The sequence below is a fragment of the Lemur catta genome, chromosome 11 (genome assembly GCF_020740605.2).
Source record: "Lemur catta isolate mLemCat1 chromosome 11, mLemCat1.pri, whole genome shotgun sequence".
Lineage (NCBI taxonomy): Eukaryota > Metazoa > Chordata > Mammalia > Primates > Lemuridae > Lemur > Lemur catta.
The window spans coordinates 2028060-2052737 of NC_059138.1; the positions used below are offsets into that span (position 1 = coordinate 2028060).

The following is a 24678-nucleotide window of genomic DNA, read 5'->3' on the forward strand; positions in this document are numbered from 1 at the left end:
AAACATCTGAGAGACTATTTGTTTGAGGACTGGAGCTGGGGGGGTCTAAAGTGTCCTTTAAAAACTTAAGTTGGTTTTAACTGAAGCACCTACCATTCCGGAGAAAGCAAAGGGGGAACGAAGCGGCGCACACATAGCGGAGAGTAGCTGGTGTGATCCCGAGACGTGCGCCTCCTCCCTCCTGCCCACCTTTATCTTAGATAGAGATTTTTTTTTTTTTAACTCGAGGCCTTCAGGTGAAAATAAAGCAACAGCAGCAACAGAAAAAAAAATGTAGTCTTCTTCAGGGTTAACATCAGAAGACAAGCTTGTGCAGCTTCGGCCAATCAGATGCGCCCCTGCCAGCTATAATATAGTGCTAAGGCGGCCTCTCGCACAAGCTCGGCAGGCTCGCTACCATTTAAAACCAGACTCTTTTTGTCTTCTGATTGCTGCCTCGCGACCCAACTCCGATGTGTTCCCCTATCAGCGCCCGGCAGCCTGCCATTTCAGCCCCTGGCCGGGTGGGGATCCGCGGAGCGTGCCCCGCAGCGGCGGCGGGCAGGGTTATATAGGAAGAGAAAGAGCCGGCGGCGAGCAGGGAGCGAGCCGAGCGGGGAGCGAGAGCGCAGGAGAGAGCGCACACGCACACCCGCCCCGCGCGCACTCGCGCGCACAGACCCGCACGGGGACAGCTTTGAAGTCCTCGCTCCATGGACGGGATGCTGCTGCTGGCGAGATGTCTACTGGTGGTCCTCGTCTCCTCCCTGCTGATGTGCTCGGGGCTGGCGTGCGGGCCCGGCCGGGGGTTCGGGAAGAGGCGGCACCCCAAAAAGCTGACCCCTTTAGCCTACAAGCAGTTTATCCCCAACGTGGCGGAGAAGACCCTGGGAGCCAGCGGAAGGTATGAAGGGAAGATCTCGAGAAACTCGGAGCGATTTAAGGAACTCACCCCCAACTACAACCCCGACATCATATTTAAGGATGAGGAAAACACCGGAGCGGACCGGCTGATGACTCAGGTAGAAACCCAGCGCTGGGGCGTGGGGTGTGTTGCGTTAAAGGGGTTACGTGCGGCCAGCAGTTCCAGACTTACTCCGACTGCTCTTCAGGCAGCTCACAAGGCGATTGCATCCCCTCCCTCCCCACCCGCCTGCCCCCCAGCCTCTCCCCCTCTCCCTGGAGGAGAAAGGAGGTGAAGGGTCCAGCTGGAGAAGTTTAGGGTGTGGGTGGGGGTGAGGACGGAGCAGACGTGGCCCATCCTGGCCCTGCTTTGATTAGTCTTGCTACAATGGCCTTCCCCATCCTGCCTCACCCTGGCTTGTAACTTGGGAAGATCCTCACTTTGGGGGCACCTGCCCTCTCCAAATCCAGAGTGGGAATGGAGGGAGTGGTGGGAATGCACCCTAAGCATAAAGTGGCCTCCAGGTCACCGTGCAAATGCAGCCTTGAGCATTAGCGCTGGGAACCTGCAGGTTTCCCTTTGCCTCTGTGGTGTTCTCTGCTGCGCTACCCCCACCCTGTGGCTCCCCACCAAAGAATTCTCAACTGGTAAAGCCAGAGGCATCCTGACAAAAGCAGGGGCTCCAGCGGCGACTAGGCTCGTCCCTGGCTGCATCACAGAGCTCAAATTGCGCTTCCAGCATCCGCAATTGTGCCCATCAGAGTGTGAATGTATTGATATTTCTTTAAGGATGCTCTTTCATTCTCCCAGCCCTGGTACCTTAGGGGAGGGACTTAGAACTTATTGGCATTGCATCACTTTAGTTTTCAACCTGCTTGCATAAGAATTAGGAGCGAATAAATATTAGTGGGGTGGGGGGAGGCAAAGCAAAGCAAAATATGAATTCCTCTCTCCCTCCCCACCTCCTTGGAGACTTGTGAGCTGCCAATCTCCCAGCCAATTCTAGACTTTCTGAAACTCCATGCACGTATAACTGAAGCTGGAAATGGGTTTCCTTGCAAATATAGGTCAACATCCTTTTTATTGCCCTATTAAAATATTCAAGTCCTACCTTTAGGGCTAGGTGCGCTCAGCGGCTGACGGAGCGGCGCTGGTGGGGCGCAAGTGCAGGGGGAGGGCGCGGATGGGAGGGAGAGAGGAGGTACCTCCGGGCCACTCGGCTTCCCGACCGGACCCTGGGCTTGCTGGGGATACAGCAAAAGACAGGAGCCGGCGGGGTAGCCAGCTCAAGGTGGCCGAAAGCAGAGGAGAGGGAACCGCGGAGCCGGTCCTTCCTTCTCGCTCTCCCTCATCAGCTCCCGACCACCTTAAATCTGGCCCGCGAGTGTGGACGCGCGCGCCTGTGCCAGAGAGCAGCGCGAGCCACAGTTAACTCTGCACGGGCCAAGGGGTGCCCGGTGCGCGCGGCTGGCTAGAGGGAGCTCTCCCGCTAGCCCGGGGCGCCCATCCCCGTGCCACCCTCGCTCCCCGCGGAGGAGAGAGGCGACGGGGAGAAATCGGCGGGGGCGGGGGCGGGGACACCCGAGGTCCCAGAGCCTGAGCCGGTCAGGGCCCGCTCTAGGCTGGGGGAGGCCGACGCCGCAGAGAGGGTCCTCGGCCGGTGCCCTCGCCAGGCCCGGGCCTCGCCGCCCTGCTGCCAAGATGCGAGCGCAGAGCCGCGGGCAGAGCAGACGCAGTTTAGCCACGCTTACTCCGGGGTCATAGTCCCCGTGGCTAGGGTTTCAGGGCGCCCGGAGCTGGGCTCGGGCCGCCGGTCCCTGCCGCCCCACGCGCGGGGGCTCGGGCCCCCAAGAGCTCACGCTAGTGCTGCGGTCTCCGTAATTACCCCGGGGCGGGGGCGGGGAGATTGGGGGCGGAAGGGGCCGGCTGCGGGCGGGGGGCAGCGCAGGCTCCACCGGCCTACCCGGCTGCGCCCCCTCTCCGGTCCTCCGCGCCCCCAGCGGAGCCCCGGGCTGGTCCCTGCCCCCACCCGGACCGCCCAGCCCCGGGACCCAGGGCCCAGCGGCCCCGCGCCCCGCCACTCTCGCCGCCGCGCGCGCTGGCAGCATTTGAACTTCTGACCTTCTGTCAACTTCCCTCAGACAAACCAAACGAAAACAAATACTTTTTCCTTGGGCAGTGGCTATTCCCGTTCCCAGCACAAAGGGAGGGGGAGGCACAGCCACAGTGGGGGTTGGGTGGGGAGAACTGGGCCAGGGTTATATCAGGGACCCCACAAATGCCCCCTAAAAACGTGATGGAAGTGGTTTCAGTCTGTGAGGCACCCCTGGCTCGCCCTTCCCTCTCCTTCCTCCGACTCTCAGAGTTGGGGGGCGCAAGGAGGAAGGGAGGCGGCAGGCAGGGGTGAGGGAGGGGGCGGGAGACCTCGCCGGGAGGTTTGGGCCCCGAGCCTGCCTACCCGCCGGCCCGCAGTTTAAATAACCGCCCAGATTCTGTTCCCAGGTGCGTGTCCCTCCGCTTGTCTCGTCCCCCTCCCTGTCCCTGTGTCTCTCTAATGTGACTGCTGCCCGAGTCCCTCAACCATGGCAAGACCGTCCCCAGTGGAACTTTCAGAGCAGTTCTGGAACGCAGGAGCTCCGGGTTAATATTAACTCGGGAGAGGGAAGCGCAGACGCGCTCTCCCCGCGCAGCCGCGGGTGCCGGGCGAGGGTGCCGCGGCCAGGGGCTCGGAGGGGGAGGGGGGCGCCCCCAGACGCCACGTTGAATAGATTTCCTGCGTGCTTTGGGGCCGCGGGGCCGGCGCCCTGGTGTGGGTTTGCGAGGGTTTTCTGTCTTGACGGGGAGGAGCCTGTTTCCCGAGTGCGGAGTGGGGAGTGGCGGCGGGAGTGTTTAGAGATCGGGGCTCTCTTGAAGTTGGGACGCCCCCAGCCCCGCGCTGGGGGACGCCCACCGGCCACCGGCGGTGACAGGCCCTCCTGGGCGCTTCCGGGCGGCGCTGGCCTTGGCCTTGCGGATGGGGAGCGGGCAGGAGCTCGGGCGTGGGGAACAACTCGGCCTCCCGGCACAAAGCCCGGCCCAGCCCGGCGGCCCTGCTGCGCTTCACGGTGGCTGCACAGAGTCGGGCTTGATTCGCGGCACACGACCCAATGAATTAATAACCGGCCTGGGCTTCTCGGCTTTGCCTGCGACAGTCCCGCCCAGCCGGGGCGGAGGAGTGTCCTGCAGCCGCCAGCCGAGCCGCACCCGGCCTGGGGCCTGGGGCCGAGGGGCTGGGGGGCGGGGGGGTGGTTCCAGGTGCCAGCTCGGGCCACCCTCGGCCTCGGCCTGTCCCCAGCGCCGCCACCTCCTCGCCCAGGGCCCTCCGTGTCCTGCCCAAGTGGCGCAGCTCAGGGTGCTGGGGGCCCCGGGTCCTCCTCGGCCCTCCCTCCCGCTGCCTGGCCGCGCTGTGGGAAGCTGTTTAAAGCTTCATCTGCGCCCCCCCAGGAGAAGGGAGCTGGGGTGGGGGGCTCGGAATGGGGGTTGCGTGTTCGTGTCGGCGGTGTGCGCCTGCGCGCACCCAGCTGCACATCTCAGCTCTAAACTGACCCTGGTTTACTGATTGATTTTCATGTAAAACGCGTTCAATCCTCAAGACGACCTCAAACTCTGCCCTTCCGACTTTTTTTTTTTTTAACTGCTGGCAGGCCCAGAAACCTGCAAGCACTGACCTGTTACCAGGGCCGCCCCCAGCCCTCTGCCCCCCCCCCATTTGTTGTATGTTTAACCCTACAACCATGTTACTGGCTTTTATTGCTGCCAGATACACAGGACTTTTCCTGTTGCGCAATTCGTGGCTGAGCAGTCCTTGAGAGAGTTCTGGCCCCCACCCCTTCCACAGCTTGGCAAAGGTCCCCACACTAAAATCGGGGCCTAGGCAGGGGCTGTCTTTCCATCCTGACAACCAGGCTCCAGGCCCAGCATCCTTCTGGGCCAGCCGCACCCTCTCTAGAAATCAACTTGAAATCGTCCCCCTGCCCCCTCCCAGGCCTGCTTCTCTGGGACATGCCGGTGTGTCACTTGTGCCAGTTCCCCCGTTTCAAATCCTGTGTCCCCACCTGAAGCAGTGTAAATGTTCAGGAGGTGAGTTAGTACCCCCAGACACACACACAGGGTTCAGCTGTTTGTTATTGCATCTCTATCTGCAAGTGATCTGAGAACTGTGGGGGCAACCCCACAATCCCAAGTTCTACTTTACCCTGATCCACATCAAGCCTGTTCAGTGTTTCTTCACTCCCAGGGGCAGCTGGGGTGGGGGAGAGGGGAGGCTGGAGAGGAAGACTCCCCAGGCAAAGGGCTCAGAGGCCCCAGCCTCTCTGGCTCCCCTCCCCCACCACCTCCCCACCCTACCCCTCCCTCCACCTCTTAAGTTTGCTCTTCAAACCTGCCGGACACCATTCTAGGCTGGGGCCAAGAAGACAAGAGGGAGGAAGGGAACAGGTTAAAGAAAACAGAAACACAATCAGACCACAGAAAAGCCAGGCAGAAAAGAGTTCCACGGGGAAAAAGAATGTGGCTGTCCAGATAAAGAATGTTTGTCCTGGCCATGGCCTGATTGAAAGTCAGACTCACCTGCCTGCCTTTCTCGGGGCTCTCTGCCACCCCTGGGCCTTGCTATCAGTGTCCCACCCCCTCTCTCACCTTGGGTCTCAGTCTCACCTCAACAAGCACAGGGTTGAGGGAAGGTCCCCAGATAATGCGAGGCTTTCCATTCTTTAAGAAGTGCATGGTGCATTTTTCTTTATTTCTTCAAGTCTGCACCCTGGGCCTCGCTCTGGCCTCCTTGTGGGGTATGTAGTGCAGGGAGAACGGCGAGGCCGGCACAGGTGTGAGGAAGGGGATGGGGAGTGGAGGACGACATAGGGGTGGGGTGCAGCAGTCATTGCCAGTGGTGTCCCTGGAGGACGCTGGAGTTGGAGTCTGAAAACACAGTTCACTTATTTCAGAGCAACATTACTCTACTCGCCTCTCAGGCCATGGCAGGAGCACCAGCTGTTTCAGGATTTGGAGGAAGGCCCTAGCTCGGCCCCAGAGGGCCTGCTCCTCCTGTGGACACAGCCCCCTCCTCAACACCCCAGCGCCCTCTCTCCTGCGCTGGCTGGGCCCCATTCCGAGCCTCATCTCCCGACTTCCTGCACAGCCCTCGCCCCAAGACTGGGCAGGGCAGACTGACAGAGGGTAGGTGGCAAGTGCCAATGCTAACGTGTCTGCCGGTTGGGGTCCCCCCTTCTTTTCACAGAGGTGTAAGGACAAATTGAACGCTTTGGCCATCTCCGTGATGAACCAGTGGCCAGGAGTGAAACTGCGGGTGACCGAGGGCTGGGACGAGGACGGCCACCACTCGGAGGAGTCGCTGCACTATGAGGGCCGCGCAGTGGACATCACCACGTCGGACCGTGACCGCAGCAAGTATGGTATGCTCGCCCGCCTGGCGGTGGAGGCCGGCTTCGACTGGGTGTACTACGAGTCCAAAGCGCACATCCACTGCTCCGTGAAAGCAGGTAAAGTGGCCTCAGACCCAGGCCTTGTCCATGTTCCCCTGCCCCCCACCATCGCCACACCCCCCAGCAACTCCAAATGGCTGTCTGTGCGCCCCTGCGCCTGACCCAAAGGAAAATGAAAAACGAGGGCGGGGCATGCGGTCCCGGGAGGGGAGGCTCTGGGCGATGACGGTTTTTGTCGCAAAAACATACCCTACGAGGTCCCCGGCGAGGAATTACCTTTGAGGCCACAGAGGCGAGGTTCTGCAAGCCCAGAGGTGGATGGGGCTGTGGCTTCCGGAGCACCCAACGCCGCGCACCGCCCCCCTCCCCCGCAGGTGGTGGAGATGGGGGGCGACAGCAGGAGTGGGGGAGGGATGCTAGTACTTTCCGGGGACAGAACGCGGCCCCGCGCGTTTAGCCTCGTCTGGTCGAGATCCTTCCTCTCATTTAGAGCTTAAGAACCAACCGGCTCCCACCCCCACCCCCAAGCGCCGGAGGTTCTGTCCCGGGCACAAGCTCCGGTCCTCTCTCCTCCCCACTGGGCGCCTGTGGCTTCTAAACCAACTTCACTCGCTCGCTGAGCCTTTGGGGAGAGCCCTGGTGGGAGGTAATAACCCGGCAGTTACCACTCCAACATCTGGAGGCCGCACACCAGAAGCATCCGTTCTTATAGGAGCCCAGCTGGGACGCCCTGCGCCGGGGCAGGGCCCGGAGAGACCAGGCGGCTCCCGTCTGCAGCCGGCGGGAGGCTGGTTTCCCTGGGCCTGCAACGCCACATGCTGTCGCCTGCGAGGAACAGCCAGGGAAGGGAGGCCTTATCCGCACACACAACACCCGGCCTGGGCAGCTCCGGGCTCCCAGCGTGTTGATGCGTTTAGTGTAACAGTTCACAGCGAATTTCGGAGGGCTCGGTCTTCTGTCCCTCCCCCTCCAGTTTTCCCTATTTGTCTCCTAAATTTTATTTTAACGGCATACGTTAGTAGGAAAACACTTTTAAAGTGTCAAGACACACTTTGTAAGTAAAGAAAATAGTGGCTTCTTGTAGCAACAGAAAGCAAAGGGCGCTGGCAGGGTTTGGGTCTGCGCCCCGGAGTGCACAAGGGAGGGAGGCGCCCCCCTCCCGGGCTCCGCGGCAGGGGCTTCCTGCGGGTCCCTCCGTCGGGAGGGGGGACTGTGGGGACGACGGGAGGCCTCTGGGCCCAGGCGCACCCTTCCCGGGACCTGGCGGCTGCGCCAGGCGCGCGGCCCCTCCCCTGCCACCCTGTCCGCGGGGTCCCTCTAGCGGGGGTCCCTGGAGATCCCCCCCAAGTGAGCAGCTGTAATCCCCACGCTCTGCCCGGAACACAGAGCCCGGCGCCGCGAGCCGCTGATCGGCATTCCGCGCACGCGGGCGGGGGCGCGGTGCGGTGCGTGTCAAGCAGGGTCGTGCGACTCGAAACGCCAGCGCCCCGGGTCGCATTCCAGGGGGGCTACCGAGGGCCTCCAACGGCCAGCCCCGCACTTCATGACGGAGAAACCGATGAGAAGATTAAAAACCTTCTGTAATTCCGGCAGGAAGATTCTTTCTCGCAATCTCTATTTGCAAAAAGCCTGATCCCGGAGATTGGAATGCAAAGACGACGGGGACCTCCCGCCCCTCCTCCCCGGCTCCCCGCGCTCCGCCCCAACTTCCATTATTGTCCTTGGGACAGTGAGCCTCAGAGAGCGACAGAGGGCTCGAGAAAGCGGGTAGTCAAGGGGCCTTGAGAACCGGGCTTCCAGCGCTCCGAGCAGGCCTGGCCATTTAAAATTCAAATACGCGTCTTGAGTGCTTGGAGAGAGGCCGGGCTGTGCAAATAGCGCTGTGAGGCCCGGCTGCTGGAGAGCCCGTGTGTGAATTGCACGCGGGGCGGGGGCTGCACCTGAGCAAATAGGGGGGGCGGCCCTCTAGCCGGAGAGAGAGCTGAGAAAGGGGAGGGGAGAAATGGAAGTGCCCCCCCTCCGGAGAGTGCCTCCTATTTATCCCAGAAATCACAATGACAATGCCGGGCCCTTTATTGGATTTTAATTAGAAAACCTACACAAGCCTGGGATTTTCACACCTCGGCCCATTCTGGGGAATGTTTGTCCAGTTGCTACAACTCCTACGGCTACTTTTCACTCCCCGCCCCGCTCCTCCCCAGGCCGACACCAAGGCCTGAGCGGGCCTGGGCCGGCGGGCGCGGGGCTCGCCGCGCAGCCGGGTGCGGAGTGCACGAGGAGGCGCCGCGCCCCGCGCCTGGGCGGGAGGGCAGGAGGCGCCCCTGGCGCCCGCGGGGGCCTGGGGAGGCGTCCCGAGGAATCCAAGTGGAGAGCAAATACCCTTCTGGCTTCGCAACAGGCTGGGTGTGTGCCGAGCGGGGGATGGGGCTGGAGGAAGGCGGAAGGGAAGGAGGGGAACCGGCCTCCCGCGGAATCGCCAGCCACCCTTTGCCACCGCCCTCCCCATCGTGGAGAGTCGTTAAAGAATGCGCCTGCCTTGGAATTGTGTCACTGAGGCGGCGGGGCTGGGGGAGGGAGGTCTGCGCCGACCCGCAGGGACTCGCCCCACCCCCGCCGCACGCACCCGGCCTAGGCGCGCGGGGCACCCAGCACGCGCCCCTCGGCCCCAGACGCGCCTCCTTCTCGGAACTCAACAGCCTGTCCCCTCTTCTCTCCCTTCTCCTCACCCGCAGAGAACTCGGTGGCGGCCAAGTCCGGCGGCTGCTTCCCGGGCTCGGCCACGGTGCACCTGGAGCAGGGCGGCACCAAGCTGGTGAAGGACCTGCGCCGCGGGGACCGCGTGCTGGCCGCGGACGACCAGGGGCGGCTGCTCTACAGCGACTTCCTCGCCTTCCTGGACCGCGACGACCGGGCCAAGAAGGTCTTCTACGTGATCGAGACGCGGGAGCCGCGCGAGCGCCTGCTGCTCACGGCCGCGCACCTGCTCTTCGTCGCGCCGCTCAACGACTCGGCCGCCGCGGAGCCCGGGGCGCCGTGGGGCGCGGGGCCGCCGCCGGGGGGCGCGCTGGGGCGCCGGGCGCTCTTCGCCAGCCGCGTGCGCCCGGGCCAGCGCGTGTACGTGGTGGCCGAGCGCGACGGGGACCGCCGGCTGCTGCCGGCCGCCGTGCACAGCGTGACGCTGCGCGAGGAGGCCGCGGGCGCGTACGCGCCGCTCACGGCCCAGGGCACCATCCTCATCAACCGGGTGCTGGCCTCGTGCTACGCGGTCATCGAGGAGCACGGCTGGGCACACCGGGCCTTCGCGCCCTTCCGCCTGGCGCACGCGCTCCTGGCCGCGCTGGCGCCCGCGCGCTCGGGCCGCGGCGGGGACGGCGACGGCGGGGGCGGCCGGGTGTCCCCGCCCGCGCCCGGGGAGCCCGGGGAGCCCGACGCGCCAGGGCCCGCGGGCGTCCACTGGTACTCGCAGCTGCTCTACCAAATAGGCACCTGGCTTTTGGACAGCGAGGCCCTGCACCCGCTCGGCATGGCCGTCACGTCCAGCTGAAGCCCAGGGCGGGGCGCGGGGACGCGGGGACGGCCCGGGAAGCCGCAGCGCCGGCGAAAGACACGCGGAGAAAGCGCACGGAGCGAGACTTCATTATAATAATAATTAATGATAATAATAAAGTAGGACAGTCCAAAGTAGACTATAAGGAAACAAAGACCCTGGGAAGTTTTGTTGTTGCGTTTAGTTTATATATATATATTTTTGAACTTTTTGGTTATTGTTTTATTTTGGTTATTTTTTTCTCCTCTCCTGGCTATTTATTTGTTTGGTATGAATAGATGTTTTAAATAATATGAACCGGACCTTCAAGAGCCTTAAATAGTTTGTTTCTTGGATAATTTATTATTATCACGTGGACTGGACTCACAGGGGGAAGATTATTTTGTGCGGCCAAGCAACCTGCTCAGAGTCTATTTTTCTACGTCCCTCGCCCTGTCCGGAAGCAAACCCTGGACTGCGCGTTCCTCCCTGGCAGCGCTCCTGCTTTTCCGCAAGCATAAATCAAACGTGCTTAGTGGGGGTCCACAAATTATATTTTTATACACAGAATTGTAAATTAGATTTTTTGAGAGATCAATACTTAACTGAATTACATTTCATTTTTTGAAATAGTGTAAAATATGAAAATATATTATTTTAATTTAACTAGTTTCCAGTGTAACAGCCATCTCCTGTACTGTGTTCCTGGTTTAGTCTTTGCTTTGTAATCACCATTTTGGCCACGTTCTGGAAGCCAAGACTGTTACACACACACACACACACACACACACACACACACACACACACACACAATTTTTTTTTTGACAAACTGGAAGAACTCAGTTATTTTTAACTTCAAAGAATTTATTAGAAAATATTTTTTAAAAGTGCACATAGTGATGAGCCCACAAGGATGGAGCCTGTAGTTTGTACAGAGAAAAACAAAGGATGTTTTTGCATTAATAAATTGAGAAATAACTGCTGTAAATTTACTAAAATGTATTTTTGAATATTTTGTAATAGTTTTATAGAAATAAAATGTGCCACGCACAGACTGGTTAGTATATAATAACTAAGAACTCCTGTTGCAGCCCTTTTTCTTTTCTTTTTTGGCTTCTTTGTTTGGGACACCCAGTGCTGACAGGCGTCCCGATGTTATATTTAGATGTGTTGCTTATACTGTGAATTCAGATTGACTTATGTAGGTAACCAAAGTAGGTAAACAATCAACTTGTTTATTCTCATCACTGGAGAAACCTCAGCTCCGTTAGTATTTATTGTGTGAAGTTCTTCCTACACTCCCAAAGTTTGGGGGTGCGGTATGTGGGGACTGTTCTGTCCCCCACTGCCACTCCTTCACTGGCAAAGCCTAAGTTGTAGGCTAGAGGAGGTGGCCCTGGGGGCAGGCCCTGAGAACTTCCTCCGGGGCTCACTGTGTGATTGTTGGGTGGACCTTGTGCCTGTCCCTGGTCTTGCTGTCTCTGATCTGTAGGGAGGAGGTCGTTGCTGCTTTCTGAGGTCCTTTTGTTGTGCCCTTTCCAGAAAGGGTCTCCCAGAGGAGAGGGCTAGGTGTTGATCTTCTCTGAACCTCCCACCCTCTTTTCGTGAGGGTTCCCCCAAATCCAAGTGGCAAGTCCACTGTGGAGCATGCAGTCGCTGGAATGTCAGGGCTGCCAGGGTCCTGGGCCCACGCTGGTGTCTCCAAATCCAAGTTGTCTGTCTGGTGTGGTTGTTGGAGCACAGCCCTACTTGAGTGTGCACCCAGTGGTTGGCGCCTGATGTCGGCTGAGTCAGGAGAATCTTCCTCCAAGCTTCATGCTGCCTCATAAGTTTGGCCAGGAGGGTCTTGGTCCTCAGCTATCATCGGGGGCTAGGCGGTGGGCCACTCACATTTTTTGGCTTGTTGAAGGTGACTGTCATGCTTCGTGCTTTGGCCCGTAGTATCTGAGCAGGCTGGGCTTTGAAGAGCTAAGATATATGGGCCTGGGGCCTCCTAGAAGGCTAAGCCTGCGTGGGAGGAGGTCCAGGTTTAGGGAGCAGGAGGGAACAGACCCCAGTCCGACCTGGCGGTGCTGGCTCCTGAGGCTGGGCCTGTGGTGGCATCTGCAGCGAGAATCCTGGTGCCTGAGGGGCTTCTGTGCTAAGGGTCTGGCTGCGAGTGGCCTTCCCAGGAGGCTGTGTGCCCAGGAGGATGGCTCTGGGCGGGGGGCTCGGCCTCTGTGTACTGCGGCGGGGCCGGGCTCTCCAGGCAGGCACAGTCCTCAGTTTCTCTCTGTAAAAGACTTTTCTCTGGTCTTCCAGGTGGTTAGCAGTTTCGAGGCTGGTGTTTACAATCGTGGGGCGAGTCTGATTCTAAGCTGGCAACGGGCACACCCACCCCTCTGGCTGTGCCCAGTCCCCCGACGGGTCAGCGTGCAGCCCAGTGGTCAGGGAGAGGAGTCGGGCACTAACCAAGCCCACAGGGGCCCACGGCGCAGTGCGGCGCTGCTGGCGGTGAGTGAGGGCAGCTTGCGGCACAGCTTCCCCCAGACGGAGCACCCTGGGTGCCGGCCCCTGCCCTCCTGGGGCCTCTTTTTGAGATCTTTCCACAGCTTTCTATTATGAATTCCCCTTTTCACAGATGAGGAAAGGAAGCCACTGCGTAGAGAAACTAAACACAGGGCGTGAAGATGGTGCACCTCTGCCCCGGGTGGGGCTCCCACTCCCCATCCTCGGGGCTGATGGCGCCAAGAGTTTGTGCAAAATGTGTGCATGGTGGTCGCTGCCAGCCCCCTATGACTAAATGCATATCTACTCCTGTCAAAAACGTGTGTCAGAATGTACTTGAAACTGTTATCTTGTGCTTTATTGTTTGAATAATTAAAGAAATTACAGAGACTCTCTGCAATGTCTGTTATGTGGCAGAATTCCTACCCCATACTGTCATCTGCGTGTCTCGTGCAACGTGGCCGAAACGTCTGGCTGGGGTGCAGGCTGGGACCTCTCGGTGGGCGGGACTCGGGCTGTGGGGTTTTCACCTGGGCCCTGGGCTCACCTGTCTGGTGGATTTGACGGAGGTCCCCTCTGCGGGTCGGGTCCCCGTGCTGTCGGCATCTCCCGCGTGGGAGACATGGGGCGGACATGCGAGAATGCGGTGACACGCAGGATTTGCCAAGAAGGCCACACCGCGTCTGCCGCGGAGCCAAGCAGGTATCCCAGGAGCTCGCGCTTCCTCGGGGCTCCCTGAGGACGAAGACAAGCTGTGTGGCCATCCTTCCCCACGCACGGTCCCTGCACGGGGGTGAGAAGCCCAGGGAGGTGACTTCCGCGTGAGTTCTTTGGAACAAATCACAGGACACGCCTGAGACTCGCCTTTCGTGGACACCCGGCCGGTGTGCTCCCAGACAGGTGTGGGTGAGCTCCGGCCTCCAGGACAAACCTCGCCCAGAGCCCGTTTTCACACAGCCCGTGAGCTGAGATTGTTTCTTACACCTTTCAATGTTTGAAAGCAAAAAATTCTAAAGAATAGTAATATTTCCTGACACATGAGCATTATAGAAACTCAAATTTCAGTGTCCATTCATAAAGCTCCACGGAACACCCCGGGCTCATTCACTTGCGCGGCATCTGGGCGGCCCGTGCGCGAGGCCCTCGAGTAGCTGCAGCTGAGCCCGCCCGGCCTGCAGCACCTGGGTGCCCGCTCCCTGGCTCTGCGTGGGGGAAGCTTGCCAGCCCTCTCTCTAGGACTAAGAACTGAAGTCAGGCTTGGCGCTGGGGGCCGGGGACTGGGGAAGGAGCTGGAACAGTGGGCTGTTGACCATTTCGGCATATTTTCCATCTAGAATTCAAAGGACTGCCTACTCCAGCCTGCTCCTTCCCGAGAGCCCCAGGGGACCCCCGGAGGCTAATGGATCCGGGAAGACCCGTGGGCAGCCACCTCCACCTGGCGGTGTGACAGCGAGCTCTCACGCTGACCTGGTGTGGCGAGAGCCCTGTGCAGGAGAGGCCTGGACCCCGGGAGACACAAGGGCAGTTACAGGGAGCCAAGGCATTAATGCCCCCGTCTGTGAAAACCAGCCCACAGTGAGGAAATAGAAGTCTGGGTTTGGAGATAACTTTCTTTTCTTCTTTGAGCTTGATTTGTTCAAATTAAGGAAAGGAATTAGTAACCCACAGTTTACTGTGCAAACAAGTGCTGGTTCCCATTAAAGGAGGCTTGCAAACTGGTGCGGAAGGTTCCGTTTCAATGACGTCTTTGGTTTTGAGGAGGAGGCAGCTGTGTATCTGGACAGGGGAAACTGGTTTAAAAGAGGGTTGAGAAATTGGAAAACTGAAGATCATTTAGGAGAGATATTTTGCCAGAAATCACAGGGAAAAAATCACCCCACACACCAGAACTCAATTCCTGGGTGGAATCCTGCCTCCCAGGTGAGGGCCTACATGTTTGCTTCCCGGGGAACCACGCCCTGCCCCTGACAGCAAACCCATCCCAGCTGGGAAATGTCCTTCCTCCAGACCTAGGCATCGCCCGCGGACTTGCTCCAGAGCCTGCGGCCAAAGGCAGCAACACAAACCCTCTGTCTCCGCCAGGCACCTCAAGGCCCCAGGCCAGGCCTGTTCCCCTGCCGGCCCTGGTCATCCAAGTCCCAGCCGCAGCCCCCAGCCAGAACTCTGCCCGTCTCTGCCCCTTGGCGCTGGCCCACCTGGCAGGTGGGACCTCAGCGGGCCGGGGGCGGGGCGGGGGGCTGTGGAAATTTGATAATTGCCATTTCAAAAAGAGCATCCGAGCAGTCACTCAAAACAGGAACCAAGGCGCTGTCGCACCTGCTTGTGTCTACTCCATGGAGTACATTTGTTCTTTGTGCTGTTTGTGATCTCTAGGGCCTGGGGCCTCTGAGGGGGAAGTGAGCCTGGGCCATCGCCCAGGCCCCGTCCCAAGGTCCCCACATGGCATCCCCCAGGCTGGGTGCCCTGGGGCTGCGCTGCAGAGCCCCGCACCATGTGTGTGGCTCTGAGCCCACCCACCCTGGCGTCTGCACCTGGGGAAGGCGGGCTGGGTCCTCAGGGCTCCACCGGGGCTAGAGGCTGCGTCTGCAGTCCCAGGGCAGCTCCCCAGGGGTGCAGGCCAGTCTCTCCCAGCGCCTCTTCACCCCAGGGGCCCCTGCAGTCCTGCAGCGATGCTGGGCCAGCTGGGCCACCACACGGAGGGGCGGTGGGGTGGGGCTGGTGCAGGGGCGGGTGCCCGGGCACATCTGGGTCCTCACCTCTCTCTGCAGACCTGCTCTCCCCTGAAGGTGGGGTGCTGGGCAGGGTGGCGCCTGCTGTGAGCCCCAAAGCACACCAGGCACCATGATGGGGGAGGACCCTCCCAGCGAGGGAGGACTCCTCGGAGCCTGCGAGGCTCTGCGGTCCTGCAGGGAAGGGGGCTGCGGCCACAGCCTGGCCACGGGACCCCAGACTCCAGCGAGACTGTCCAGTGAGCCTGGGCCAAACGAGCATCACGGAGCCTTTAAAAGGAGGGCCTGGCCACAGGTGCTCCTTGAAGAAGCCTCAGGGAGGACCAGGAGAGGAGGGAGAGTCCCCTGGAGAGCAATGCAGCTTCTAGGCCCCCCGGGAGGGCAGGCTCTGCCACCGAGTCCTGCCCAAGTCCTGTAGCCAGCGCTGGCCTCAGCAGGAGGCCCGGGAAGGAGCCGAGAGGTGCAAGGTGATCACGTTGGCGGTCAGGACAAGAGCAGGACGCAGAAAGATCTAGAAATAGCAGTAAGACTACTGAGGGAAGAGGGCAAAGACCTCCTCCAGCGTCTGGTCATTGCTGCAAACGCCAGGAACCCTGGAACCCCCGCGGTCACGGCGACCCCGTGATGCCACCATGGAGGGCACTGTATGTGCTCCCGCTGTGCCGATGGGACACAGACCTGAGGCAGGTGCACAGGGACACACGGGGTGGGGGACGTGGCCCAGGTGCCCGGCCGCCCGGGGCACCATCCCTCCACTTCCAGAAATAGGATCTTGGCAGAACTGACAGAAGTTCCCAAGACAAGGAAGGTGACGGGTGGCTGCCTGCACTCAGAGGACAGAGATGGGGATGCCACGACCCACAGGCTGCGGTGACAGAACGGCAAGAGTGTTTGCTCCAGAGGCAGCTTGTGTCCTGTGTGGGTAAAGCCTGGGAGAAGCGCATTCTGCAGGCTACGGGGACCCCAGCAAAGAGCTGGAATCAGGGTGGAGCCCTCAGCTGGCCCTTGGGGGCAGCGACTTGGGAGCAGGGCTGTCCCGGACCACTCGGCAAGGTCCCAGTGCCTTGAGGGGTCCCAGCCCAGGCAGGGCAGCAAAGAAGTTTCGGAAATTAAAATCTAATAGAAGGGTGCCTACAGAATGTCCAGAATGCGTGTTCTGCAGAGTTTGCTGTGACTGTGTGTCACGATGGCCCCATGTAGCAACCCTGGCGAGATGTGTGTTTGACCCCAGAGCCTGGGTAGGAGCTGCACCTCTGAAGCCAACGTCCCACAAAGGACGTGTCCCCTCACCACCTGCCGTTTGCTCTGGGAGTCTCTATGCACCCAAATCTGGTGACTAACTGATTTCAGGGCCTGCCAGTGGGTTGTGGGGAGCAGTTTCAGAAGTCGTTGCTCCGCACCCAGGGCCACCGCACAGATGAGAGGAGGGTGCAGAGGGGAGGCGGCAGGGTGCACCCCTCCCTCCCGCGGAACTGGGGCCAGCCTGCCAGGCCCACGTCCCTCCCACCTGGCTCAGCCTCTGTCCCTTCCAGCCACTGGAACCCTCCTTCCTCCACCGGGAAGTCTGGAGCAAACAGGAACAGGGGCCAGGAAGGAGGGGGGAGGGAAGGAAGGTGAGACCCCAGCTGAGAACCAAACAGGGAAACGGGGGGGGGGGGGGGGGGGGATGGAAGAGGGCGCTGCTGTGGGGACTCCCGCTGGGGCTGGAGGAAGGCTGCCCACAGCAGTGACACCGTTGGGCAGTGATGACAGCTGCGGAAAGTAACGCGTGTAAACGGCCCCACGGCACAGCATCCAAAGGCCCGCAGCCTGCCCAGCTCTCAGGTGGAACATGGCGACACACCCACTCGCGATGGGACGCCGGTGGCCTTAAAAAATATTGATAAATTTGATCGATCTGCTATAGTCCCTAATTTAATATAAGGAGCACATTTTCAGGACACAAGAGAATGAACTTATGTTAAAATGCGTGGATCCCACCCTGGTCACCACGGGGTGCCCGCCGCCCTGTCCCACAGCCCAGACCAAGGTGTGCGGGCCTCTCCGTGGACGCTGCGGTGGGGGCAGAGGCAACCTCCAGGCGGGTCACCCTGTCCCGGGGTCCGGTTGACAGGCGCCAGCTCATAACATGCCTGGCCCCGTTCACCTCCCCCAGACCTGAAATCTAAAACAACCTGGTGTGACCCCCCGGTGCTGGGGCCCAGGCGTGCCCGGCAGCGGCCCTGGGTCCCCCAGACACCCACAGAGGCCCAAGCGTCCCAACGCTGCAGCCGCCACAGCCACCTTCCCGGCGTGCCGAGCTATTTATAGGCAGCACTCTGGTGTCAGTCCTCAAAGGCTAGGTGTTCAGTCAAAAAACACCCTTTTTAGGTCAGGGAACCGGGTTTAAAAATACTTCTGTTCTGTCTGCAAGTGTGCCAGACAGCGGCTACGGCTTCTGCAGCCGTGAGCAGCTCCAGGTGGCTTCGTCCAGGTGGGCCTTCCAGACCGGGCAGGCCTGCCTGGCTCTCTGGTGCCAGCCCTGTGCCCAGCGGGGCACGCCCGCAGCTCTCCCGCCCGACACCCGGCTGCCGTCTCTTCTCAGGAGCCCCGGTCCTTTCCCAGCCCCTCCCTCGTCCTGTCCCAGCACCCTCGGAAGGCTCGGGATGAATAGGGGAGGGAAGCGTTCCTGCCTGACCATGGGACATCGGGGCAGGGTGGCGCTCCGGGGTGCGAGGCGCCGGCGTTCGGCTGGGCCCCCACTTCTCACCCCAGTGGAATCAAAGCCCCGGCACAGACGGGCTTCCCTGGTGTCGCTCCGAACGCGGCTCTTTCCTGGGTCGTGGACTTGGCCTGAAAGCGAGAGCAGGTCCTGGGCAGAGCTCCGAGGGCACGGACGCCTCCACAGCCAGGACACGGAGGACTGGGAAGGGACAGGCGCTTGGTCTTTGCATAGCCAGTTGCCGTTTCCAGTTTTCTAAGCAGCGCGGGCTCCTCACCGCCGACACCTTCTCGGAAGGCCCGGCAGGGCCCGCAGCCCACGCCTCATCTGTCACTCGACACTCACTTTGTGCTAACTGCCACCGCTAGTCGCTGTCACACTCAGTGGTGACAGGAATTCCAGCCACCACTGAAGACGTCCTCCCAGCATCTCTCATCCCCCATAGTGCTCTATGCCAGGTGAAGGCTGTGGCCCCGGCTGGTACCTGGTGGAGAGGGGACCCATGGCCACGGTCGGTCTGCCCAGGAGAGCTGGGTCGGTGGTGGGTGGCAGGGAAGGGACAGAGGCTCGGGGGCGGCATCTGCCAGGGAGCATGGGGACAGGCGGCTGGCGGTCCCCCAGGGTCAGCCTCCCCATTTGTAGGGGTCGATCCTGTCCCTCCGGCCTGTCGAAGTGTTCCGTCAAAGACAGAGGCAGCCCTCCAGGGACACTGCAGTCCAGCAGATCCCCTGGGGAACCGGCGAGGGGAGGGGACGCCAGGGGCTGGCGCCCCCGGAGCCCTGGGTCTGCAACTTAGATTCCAGTGGCTGCACCATCTCGGATGCCAGGTTAGCCCCGTCCAAACAGCGAGGGCGGCAGGGAACTGGGCTGGAACCTCCCTGGACACTCGGCCGGCTCCGTCCCGGCGCCCCCCCCACCCCGGGCAGGACCCCTCAGAGCGCAGCCCGGGCGCGGCCTGGGGGCCCCTCGCTCCCGTCTCCGCCTTCCGCTCGAGGCCGCGACGCCGGCGCCCGCCCGTGCCTGGTGTTAGGGCGCCCTCTGGCGGGCGGCGGCGCCAAGGCCCGGGTCCCCTCCCGCCTGCGCCAGGCGCCCGCGTGACGCCTCGTCTCCCTCCGCAGGCTCCGGAGCCGCCACGGGGAGAGTTCTGCTCAGGCCGCCCGGTCCGTGGCCCTTGGTTAGGACACACGTGCGCTGCCCTCCCGGGCTGCGAGTATCCGAGACTTAAAGGCCGCTGTCACCGTCGTCCGTCACTGTCAGGTGTCCCAGAACCGAGGGGCCCACTCCCACCCTCACCAACAGGATGAAGGGGACGCGATCAAACGGCCCGGGAACTCCCACGCGGTCGCCCTTGCTGTGTCCCGCCCGCGGGGGCGTCACCAGCCCACCCAGACGCGGGGGGGGGAGGGGCCATCTCTGCACGGAGAAGCCCCCAGACCTTCTCCCCGTCAGAACTCAGGCTCAGTCGCACCCAGGCCACGCTTGTCCCACACCTGCTGACACCGTGGCCCCCCGTGGCCCTTCCCAGGACGTCCCCTCACTCTCCCGAGCGCTGTGGTTTAAGCAGCAAGCGATGTGGGGTGCTGGCCAAGCACGGAGTCCCCGGATCCCATCTCAGACCCCCAAAACCAGACTCGGGGAGCCGGGCTGGGGGCTGACATGCCCATCACTGGGGCTGCAACTGGCCAGAGGCGCCTTCTAAAATAGGGTTTATCATTCTCTCCCTCCTCATTCATGGCTGTGTAATTTTTCCAAACCATCTGAGAATTTGTGGAATACACTGTACCCCTCGATCCGTCAGTATTTCAGCGTGTACCTCCTACACACAAGGACGCTGTGTAATCAGCACGGTGACCTGTGTATCCACACCGCACTCCTACCTACCTACAGCGGCCCTTTCCGATTCTCCCAATCGTTCCAATACGCGCTCCGAGCCTCCCCGCAAGCACACTCTTTTGTCTGCGCTCACCTGGACGGCTGCAGTCAGCCCTTTTCCCCACTCAACAGTCTAACCCGGAAATCAGATCGCTTCAGGCATGAAGATCATCCCGCTCTTTCGTGTAGCCGCAGAGGACGCCTTCGCGCCTGTGCGAACCGCGATTCACTCAGCCAGTCTGCTGGGTCTCAGCACTCGGGCAGTTCTCGGTATTTTGCAATTACTGCTGCAGTGAATAACCCCATGAATAAGCATTTTTATGTTGTTGGAGGATTTATGTGTGGGTAAAGCCTACAGGTGAGACTGCAGGTGGGAGGGAAATGCACAGGGGTCTGCTTAGATTTCGGCTCCCCTCAGCCTGCTGCAACAGACCTGGGACAGGGGGTCCGGCCCCGCGCCCTCTGCCTGGAGCATGGAGGGAGAGTCGCCCACGCACATCTTCTCCCCGAGTGGACATCTTTTCCTACCGTCCAAGGCCATTTCCTGTCTGCATGTGAGTTGTCTGTTCGTGTATTTTGCCCACTTTTCATTTAGACTTTCCATCTTTTTTCAAGTTTTGAAAATTTGAAGTTCTTTCATTATTCAGGACCTCAGCCCTTTCTCCAAGATGAAAGAAGCTGGAGGTATTTCCTCTCATTTTGTCCTTTGTGTGTTGACTTTGCTAATAGTATTTTTGTTTATCATAAAATTTTTTCTATTTTTATGTAGTTAAGTTCGTTAATCTTTTATTCAGTCTGGATTTTGAGGAGCAGCTAGAAAGCCTTTCCTTCGCGCTGGCTTGTGGCACTTGCGTGGTGACGTTTCCACCCTTCCGTCTCTGGGTTCCTCGCTTGTTCCTGTGTGTTCCGTGGGGCACAGAACCAGTTTTATTCCCCAAGGGGCAGGATGTTAGCAGAGCCTGCCTGGGAGTAGCCGTGTTGTGCATTCATCTAAGTCCAGCACATGTCTTTCAGGAGGGTTTTACGATTTCCTTCTTGAAAATGTTATTAAATTTATTCCTATTCTACCTTTTTTGCTGAGATTATACATGGAAATTTTCTCTTTAATTCTATCCTTCAACTGCTATTTATTCGTGTATGCAAAGCCTATAGATTTTTTACATTAATTTGATATCCTGATACCTTGTTGAATTTTCATTTTTCACAACCAATTTATCATCAATTTCTAGGGTTTTCTTGGTATATTATCATGTCATCTGCAAATAAAGTAATTTTACTATTTATTTTCAAATTCTCATGCCTGTAGTTGTTTCCTCTTGTCTAATTTCATCGGCTAATCTCTCCGGCACCGTGTTAAACAGCCCCAGAGGGAGCAGGTGCCCCAGCCTGTTCCTGACCTCAGCAAGGATGTCTCTGAGTGAGACACGGGGTCTCGCCTTTAGGATTCGGGGTGTATGTATTTTATCATGTTAAGGAAGGACCCGTCTATTCCTATATTCTTGAAAGTTCTTGTTAGGAATGGATGTTGAATTTTGGCAAAGGAATTTTTCAGATATAATAACGCAGTTTTTCTTATACCCACTAACATTGTGAATTATAATAGATTTCCTGATACTGAACCACCCTGGCACTTGTGGGATAAATTTCACTTGGTCATGGTGATTTATTTTCTCAACGTTATGTTTCTTAATGCAGTCTTTGGTTCACTGGTATTTTACTTAGGAATTTTTGCATTGATATTCAAAATATTATTTGTCGGTACGGTAATTTCCTTTTCCTGTGCTCTTTCAGCTTCAGATGCCAATGATTTATTTGCTTCCTAAGAAAGATGTGGAACTTTTCTTTCATTTTAAATGCTTTGCAACAATTTGAGTAGCAGCAGTTGTATCTGGTCTCTACATGTCCAGTAGAATTCCTCCGCACAGCAACGTGAGTGTACGTAGTATCACAGAGAGAACCGTGCACTTCAAACGGTTAAGATTGTAAATTTGATGTTATGCATATTTCACCACAATAAAAAATTCCTTTTTATCAATAATTCTTCCCTTACATTTCTTATTTGTACTTTCTCCTTTTTCTCTTTATTAGCTTTTTAAATTTTTTTTCTAAGAACCAAGATTTTAATTTATTAATTTTGCTACACAAGTATTTTTACTTGATTAATCCAAAGAGAATTTCAGGGCGCTTCAGAACACATCGTTGGAATGCTCCTTCCCGGCGCTCTCAGAGCAAGGCCACCCTCGGAACGTGGCGGAGTCTGCGTGCAGGCCAGTGTGCGGGGTGTGGGAGAGTCGGGGCAGGGGCCTCCACCCTGAGTGACCCCAGAAGCTGTCCCTGCGCTTTCAGAGTAGAATGAGACATGGTCACACTTCTCAGACACCAGAGTTGCTATCCCTTAGTGGTGAGAAAACATTCTCTGCATTGTCAAATTTTAGGGGCAAGACATTACCAGGATCTAAGACTGAAAACACCCAGGCTCACCCCCGAAGCCGGGGCAAAAGCCTGCGAGTGAGTTTCACGTGCCGCGTGTCTCAGCTTCAGAGGCCACCGGCCGTGAGGGCAGTGCCCCGGCGGTCGGAAGGGTGTGGGGGAGCAGCCAGACAGGCTGCCTGTGGGCCCGGACTCGGGGTGCTCTTTCTGGGGGGCTCCCAAGCTGCACTGTCACTCAATCATGAATTCACTGGAAAAGGGCCCGGGGAAGGCACGGTGGGGAGGTCTGACAAGCCCCCCTTGTGTCCCTGCCAAGGCTGCCGGGAACGGTTCCCAGCCGCTCGTCCCTGACAGGAGCCACACCGGAGCCCACGTTTCCCAGACTGGAACTGGAGGCTTGAGGGGTCAGTCCCCATCCTGTGTTGCCGTGCGGCTTCCGACCACGCAGGGCTTCCCCAGGGCGGCTCTCTGGGCTCCACGTGCCACAGGCAGCACACGCTGATGGTCACGGTGGGCGGCACAGGCCCGAGGCCGGCGCAGCCTCCGCACAGCTCGGGGACACCAAGCCCAGAGGCTTCCTGGGCATGACGTGTGGCCCGGGCAGCACGCTCAGAACCCAGCGCAGCCGTGGTCCGGCCGCATAAACTCAGCCGTAGTGGCTGCGTCACCCAAGGGCCGGGGGCACGGCCGACTCTCCCGGGACAAATGCACCTGGCACTGCGGAGGGAGGAGACAAAGCTACGGGTGGGCTGAGAAGGGGCCGAGCTCCTAAATCGTGTTACGATATAAACACATATACATGTGGGACTGGGGACAGGGGGTGTGACAGCCACTTAAGACACGTCTGGGTCCCATTTTCCCAGGTCACAGACTGACACTTGTTGAAATCTCACCCTCAGCTCCTGTGGTCGGGCAAGGTGCAAACTTACCCAAAGGTGGGTGGACACCAGGCCACAGGGGACTGGCAGCGTGTCACACGATCCCCACCCTTCCGCGTCCTCGCAGAGTCCACAGTAACGGCAGGGCCTGGGGCCAGCTTGCCGAGTTCAAACCCCAGCCTGGCCCCGTGCGGCCAACGGGACACACGTCTTCACCCCGGCAGGACAGAGGCCCAGCGACCTCTCCGCCCTCCCGCCGCAGTCCGCAGGCAGCACCAGAGGTCAGCAAGGGCACGTGACCGCCCAGCGCAGCCTCAGCCGTGGCAGCCACGGCGTCTTTCAGGCCCGGCACAGCGAGCTGCGCCCGCGGCGCGCAGCAGGGTTCTCTGCTCCCGTTTCCTGCAGGCACAGTGCTCAGCACTGCTTTGCCCACAGAACCGGCCATCACTTATTTTCCCTTCAGACTTGACTATAAATCATCCATTTCAAATTATGGAAATATGTTTTTCAATAAGAGAAGGACCTGTCGATGGGACAGGGTGAGATCTCACCAGTGCACTGTGGCGTCTCACACCACCTGCAAACCCGTGTCTGCAGCAGGGACACACCTGGGCCTGCCACCAACGCCACGCCACTCGCTGCAGAAACGCGCACCCAGCCCTGCAGCGCGGGCGGCGTGTCAGGAAACAGCCGTGTGCAAGTGCCCAGCTGCGTCACGGGAGCTCCCGCCATGCACGTCCCCTGAAGTCCAAGGAACCCTCGTTTCCACCTGAAACCCCAAGCTGTGCTCACCCATCTTCTGTGAGGATCTCATTACTCACGGCAAAGTCCAGGCTTTAACCAAAGAATGATTTATTCTTGGAATACGCATTAAAATGGAAGAAAATTGTTTTTTGGTCTAATCACATGGCATTTTCAAGTTATGATTTAGGTTTAAAAATTCCATTAAGTCAGACGTGAGAAATTAATCACATACATCACCTTGTCGTACATCATTCCCTTCTCAGTGTCCATCCCCCCAAATCAGCCCTCTCTTGCCTTCTTTCTTCCTTACTTAGGTCCACACTAAGGCATTTTTCTTCTCATACTTGCAAATGGGGAGAACAGAGTGATAAAATATGGATAGTTTTAAAGTAACCATGGCTTTTTGTGAGACAGAAGGTGGCTTTTGGAGCCAAGAGGCTCCCTGGCAGCCGCCATGACTGTGCCCTGGGCAGGCCACCCTGCTTGTGGCGGGCACCCATTTGTGTCAGTGTCACTGGAGTTAGAACGTGCGTCCTGCAGGGGTGAAATGCATCAGGAATGGACCCACAGGCCTCAGGTCCTGCACGGCTCACTTCCGGCTCTGGGGAGCGTGTGGCTGTGACCTCACTAAGCCCATTTCCAGGCGATCAGCACAGGCTGGGAACGCCAAGTGTGTGACGGCTGCGCTCTGCCCCAAAGTCCCTCCCTCCAGGGGCTCTGTCAGACCCGCATGTGGGCCTGGCGGGGCCGTGAGGATGCCCAGCAAGGGTGCCACCACATCCCTGTCTGCTCAAACCACGTCACAGCCACTGGCCCACAGGCTCTGCCACCGGGGGTGACAGAGGCTCAGTCACTCGAGCCTCACACCTCCCATCAAACTCAGGGGACAAAAGGGGATGGCAGTCACCGAGCAGAAGACGTGCTTTCCACAGGTAGGAAGCATGGGGC

At 59.1% G+C, this 24678-nt stretch overlaps 1 protein-coding gene across 1 annotated transcript; it reads left to right on the plus strand.

Moving 5' to 3' along the window:
* The first annotated feature begins 692 nt into the window (after positions 1–692).
* Positions 693–10559, plus strand: SHH (sonic hedgehog signaling molecule). The gene is made up of 3 exons (XM_045564609.1): positions 693–1001; positions 6159–6420; positions 9096–10559. Exons 1-3 carry the CDS (start codon positions 693–695, stop codon positions 9905–9907), a joined length of 1383 nt encoding a protein of 460 aa, XP_045420565.1. The 3' UTR covers positions 9908–10559.
* The last annotated feature ends 14119 nt before the right edge of the window (positions 10560–24678 follow it).